Source organism: Perkinsus marinus, assembly GCF_000006405.1.
Source record: "Perkinsus marinus ATCC 50983 genomic scaffold scf_1104296934580, whole genome shotgun sequence".
NCBI lineage: Eukaryota > Perkinsozoa > Perkinsida > Perkinsidae > Perkinsus > Perkinsus marinus.
Genome location: NW_003214719.1, coordinates 37037 through 43092, shown reverse-complemented (window position 1 = coordinate 43092; position 6056 = coordinate 37037). Strand labels below are relative to the sequence as shown.

General features: G+C 39.9%; 1 protein-coding gene across 1 annotated transcript in view; it reads right to left on the bottom strand.

Moving 5' to 3' along the window:
* Pmar_PMAR026794 (hypothetical protein) overlaps positions 1 to 4121 on the bottom strand; it is a gene marked incomplete at both ends in the record, with an annotated part of 7075 nt that extends 2954 nt beyond the window's left edge. The window contains one exon of the mRNA XM_002784829.1: positions 4107 to 4121. Coding sequence (XP_002784875.1) covers positions 4107 to 4121 — 15 coding nt within the window. The remainder of the gene's footprint in view (positions 1 to 4106) is intronic.
* Positions 4122 to 6056: the final 1935 nt, after the last annotated feature.

Here is a 6056-nt window from a genome sequence, read left to right as displayed (position 1 = left end):
AACTCGGGAAAAAACCAGAACCGTAATTTCCTCGATTCACATTACGTCAAATAAGCATGAATGACAAAGGCAGTATCCTTTCTCATACGCTAGAGAAAATCTCGGAAAACGTAAGGCAATTTCTCCTTTTTCATTTTATTTCACTTCCGTTTTTGAGTACTTTTACCATTTTTCTATTTTTTTTCCATTTTTTCCATTTTTGTCCTTTTTTTTCCATTTTTTCAATTTTTTTCCAATTTTACTATGAAAAGGTTCCCATTGATATTATTCCACCCGTTTTGAACAACAACAACAACACTCACGTATCGCATCCGACATTCCTCGTACACTGCCCGATTCCAATTTCAATTTCCATCTGAAATCCAAAAAAAATGGTTAACGTTTTCTTTTCAGTTTTAATATGGCTTTTCACAAGCTAGCTCTACCCTTACTCACTGAAATTTCTCACGATTTAAATCACGTTGTGTCAATGTATTCATATAGCTACAGCGAAATTTCCACAAATTGGTAAAAGGTCATTCATCGCGAATACATTTTCATATCGTATCTCACCTCTAACGACAGCTACGTGTTATGTTTATCTACTACTTCAATAACATATTCAAACTAATTCATATCAGCGCAAGTGAGTACTACTCTAAAAATTAATATAAACATAATTATGAAACCAAATTGGAAACTACGTGTCTTCAGTTGATTCGTAGCGATTAACAGAGTTTCACGGGCGGCCCTAGTGATATGCAAAAAAAACTAGTGAAAAATATATTTCACGACTACTGCATAGTGCGAATATCGCGTTTTTCACCGAGTTTTACGCCATTCCACATGAAACGGGTAAAACTCCATTGTTATCTATATTATTATCATCTGGTCATTTCGTGATTGGGTATTTAATTATATTATATTTATCGGAGTTTCACCCTAGTGATATGAAAAATATATTTCACGACTACTGCATATCACCGCGAATAATATCGCGTTTTACGCCACTTCACGTAAAACGGGTTGTGAAACTCCATTATTATCTAATCAAAACGTTATTGATTATTAACTGTATTTATTGGAGTTTCACGGGCGGCCCTAGTGATATGAAAAACACTAGTGAAAAGTTTATTTCACGACTACTACATATCGCGTTTTTCACGACTGGAGTTTTACGCCACATCATGTAAAACGTGTGAAACTCCACTACACATACACCCCTCAGCTTACTTAGCCGTAGTATAGACTATCATTGCTGGGAGTACCATTCGAACAGGCATCACCAACAGCCATTTCGTCAGCAAGCCTTGAAACGACCGCTCGCGCAGAACTGAATTGTTGTGCATGCGTGCAAATTAACTTTATAAAAATTTCAAAGAATTTTTTTTGGTAATTTTTTCGTTAATTTCTGAACACTTCTACCCGAATTCGTATGTAAACTCCTATAATGGGTGAGCGAGCAGCTGAGCTCAACTAAAGAAAGCGAACATATATTCCTCCAAAAACGCTGACAAACTTTTCCGCCGAAAATCTCACCTCGACTGATTCTCCGAATAAATAAAACTCCTAATGCTACGAATATTGCCGATTTGATCTTTCTACCTGAGGCATTTACAAATCGATCAGAATGGCGCGCGCTTTTTACACGAGATGAAAACTCACCTTCTAATATTGACTGCATACAGTACCCTCCAAGAAATTTAGTAAAAAGTCGTCAACTACCAGGAAAGAATCGCAAAAAGATTACACCTCCCAGAAAAAAAATGAAAATTCCGAAAAGTGGAAATTTTCAAGTGCGTAGTCACAAAAAAATTTACAATTTTCGAGTTGGTCGAGTCCGTCGGTCAGTAGTGCCTCCGCTAGCACTGGTGTTTTTCTCCTGAGCCTTTATATTGATTAACATAGATACGCTCGATCTCAGTTTCACAACCGTAAACTCGTCTATTGTTGTTAATATGGAGTGTGGGGGAAATATGCACATGGTCAACTACATGTGTTGATGATGACAATATGAAAATTCTGAGAGGAAATTTCGATTCCCGAATTCGCATATAAACTTGTATAATTAGCTTTGTAAACTCCTGAGCTCAGCAGCTGAGGAAAGCGATTACATATATTCCTACTCCAACACTGTATAGGAAACTCCTGAGCTCAGCAGCTGAGGAAAGCGATTACATATATTCCTACTCCAACACTGTATAGGAAACTCCTGAGCTCAGTAGCTGAGGAACGCGATTACATATATTCCTACTCCAACACTGTATAGGAAACTCCTGAGCTCAGTAGCTGAGGAAAGCGATTACATATATTCCTACTCCAACACTGTATAGGAAACTCCTGAGCTCAGTAGCTGAGGAAAGCGATTACATATATTCCTACTCCAACACTGTATAGGAAACTCCTGAGCCCAGCAGTTGAAGAAAGCGATCATATATTCCTACTCCAACACTGTATAGGAAACTCCTGAGCTCAGTAGCTGAGGAAAGCGATCATATATTCCTACTCCAACACTGTATAGGAAACTCCTGAGCTCAGCTGAGGAAAGCGAACATATATTCCTACTCCAACACTGTATAGGAAACTCCTGAGCCCAGCAGTTGAGGAAAGCGATCATATATTCCTACTCCAACACTGTATAGGAAACTCCTGAGCTCAGCAGCTGAGGAAAGCGAACATATATTCCTACTCCAACACTGTATAGGAAACTCCTGAGCCCAGCAGTTGAGGAAAGCGATCATATATTCCTACTCCAACACTGTATAGGAAACTCCTGAGCTCAGTAGCTGAGGAAAGCGATTACATATATTCCTACTCCAACACTGTATAGGAAACTCCTGAGCTCAGCAGCTGAGGAAAGCGATTACATATATTCCTACTCCAACACTGTATAGGAAACTCCTGAGCTCAGCAGCTGAGGAAAGCGATTACATATATTCCTACTCCAACACTGTATAGGAAACTCCTGAGCTCAGCAGGTGAGGAAAGCGATTACATATATTCCTACTCCAACACTGTATAGGAAACTCCTGAGCTCAGTAGCTGAGGAAAGCGCACATATATTCCTACTCCAACACTGCATAGGCAACTCCTGAGCTCAGCTGAGAAAAGCGATTACATATATTCCTACTCCAACACTGTATAGGAAACTCCTGAGCTCAGTAGCTGAGGAAAGCGCACATATATTCCTACTCCAACACTGTATAGGAAACTCCTGAGCTCAGCTGAGGAAAGCGATTACATATATTCCTACTCCAACACTATATAGGAACTCCTGAGCTCAGCTGAGAAAAGCGATTACATATATTCCTACTCCAACACTGTATAGGAAACTCCTGAGCTCAGCAGCTGAGGAAAGCGATTACATATATTCCTACTCCAACACTGTATAGGAAACTCCTGAGCTCAGTAGCTGAGGAAAGCGATTACATATATTCCTACTCCAATACTGCACGAAGAGTAACGCGATCAATTGAATTCGTGCAGCAGTTTTCACTATCCACATTGGTACAGCTTCAACGGCTGTTTCTACCATAATTTCAACTTTCTCAGGAGCGAATTCAGAGCTCAGAATCATTTCCAAAAACGCTTCTCACACGTATAACACGATACTCCGTCAATGCTAAACTCCAGATTCCATTCAATGGAGTTTCACCCTAGTGATATGAAAAATATATTTCACGACTACTGCATATCACCGCGAATAATATCGCGTTTTACGCCACTTCACGTAAAACGAGTTGTGAAACTCCAATGAGCATCGGGTCAAACTCGGGAAAGCATCCACCTATTGCCCGAGCGGGTCCTAGATTAACCCAAATATACATTCTCAGTTATCAATACTCATCATGGACCCAGCTCTCGAGTAGTGAACTTAACGTCCATTAGAAAATAACGAAGACTAGCGAGTGCATGGAAACACTGGAGTTTCACAATCGTGATATGAAAAACGTATTTCACGACTACTGCATATCACCGCGAATAATATCGCGTTTTTCACCACTTCACGTAAAACGGGTTGTGAAACTCCACTGAAATAACGTCTATTGATGACGATGTAATAACTCTGCTGTTATAGCTCAATAAAACCACAATCCTTATTCTTACAAAAACAACTACGTACTCACGTGAATATCGATCATGCTCTGTGCTATACTGTGATCACAGCCGTTGAACTCAATATGTAGGGAAGAGGGTTGAAGCGTCAGTTAGGAATAAGGCTAATGAATGCTGAAATGATTACAGATTGATACTATCACTAATCAAAACAATAAAGAGATAGACCCCACGTTCATTGTATTAATTCTGGAATTCAGAACCGATTTTAGCATTCTATTATACGGGTAGTAAACGATTCCGAAATCGGTTTCTTGAACGACCACAGATATCTTCAGAGAGCGGATCCTGATGCAACAGCTGAGTCAGAGTATTTACTCAGATGAAAAAATCAGGTGGTGAGTAATAAAACCTGATTCACTGATTTTTTACTCTGGAGCGAGAAATCAGGATCATCGCGAGGATATGTGGATCTCTGAACTGACTCGAAAATCTAAAGTTGATTTTTTGGCCGAGTGATACTCTTACTCAATATGCCTTGCTCATGAGGCTGATTTTTTGGGTTAACCGCTACGGGTTACTGACAGTTACATCATCTTAAAAACTGCCATTGGGCCTGTTCCACAAGGATACTTAATTTAAGGCGCCTTAAATATAGGAGCAACTTAAGGAGCTACTTAAGGCATACTCAAGAAGTACTCAACTCATTTCACAACGTTTAGGAGCAACTTAAGGAGCTCCTTAACTTAAGGCGTACTTAAGGCGTTACTTAAGTTTAAGGCGCAGTTTGCTCCTATGAAACAGGCCCATTAACAAATTCCTCGTAATGCCAGGCTGCTCACTTGTTATCGTGAGCACTCCTGAATGCATGATGTTTATTCGTTTGGTTGGTTAAGGCTGCTGCTGATGGTCAACGTTTCACTTGTGACTCGTATAATCTACCGTAATGTCAAACGTGTATAATTCTGTTTCCAAAAAAAGCACTCCTGATTCACCTTGCGCAGGAAAACAAATGCACAAATTAAAGTGCCTTAATTTAAATTTCGAAAGTAAAGTTACTAAACGAGAATCTTTGACCATACCTTTCGACCACTTCTACAAATTGAAGTTATAATTCTGCAAAAACAGGAGTTGAAAAAGTGCTATGTTGTTTTCATATTTTCAGTGGGTGAAACTCCACTGGAAATGCGGAAGTCATAAACTTAACAACCGATAGATAGCGTCTGTGTAAAAAACGAACAGATTTCGCCCGTACACCCAAACTGTTGAGAGTATACGACTGACTCTATAGAGAGTGTTCAACACACATAAGATGTGTAGAGAATCTATACCAGAACTTTGGTCTGCGTGCGAAAGTAGTGTACCAAAATCGATATCTCACTGCTATAACTAATAAGCCAACTCGACTCCAGCTCTTGTAGTATACCAGCTAACTTAGTGATACGGTAGTGGCACTAGCCCGTTGTAGGGTATTTAGTTACTGTCGATCGATACCACAAATATAAGACGGAGGTAAGTCAAGACAGTTAAGCCGAAGGTCGATAGAACCGATCTTCTAACCGAACCGAACGAAGATAAATAAACAAAGAAGAAGAAGAACTGAGATAACTCAGATAATGATAGAACTATAGCACAGTTATACTCGATCGATCAGACTCTTGATAACACGGGGTGAAGCCGCTGGAAGAAGCCTTGCACGCAAACTCATCTTCATGAACGCAAACTCATATTCACGCACCCAGGCCCGGTCCAGCACAGTAGCACACAGACGCACAGAGAGTGATGTTTGTTGATAAGTATTCATAGTTGGCTTGCTCTCTTGCTCTTCTTTGTATAATCTATAGCTGACACCATAACAGACTTTGTAGCTGTACAACAGGAGCTGTATATACCCTATCGTCAGCAGCTCATCTAAATCTTGCGTTTCCCTAGTCCTTCAAGAGAACATCTGCATTGCAACGTGTGTTGTGGGTCCAGTTTGCCTGCACCCTTGTTATCTCATCAAACCTTCGCCTTCCTCA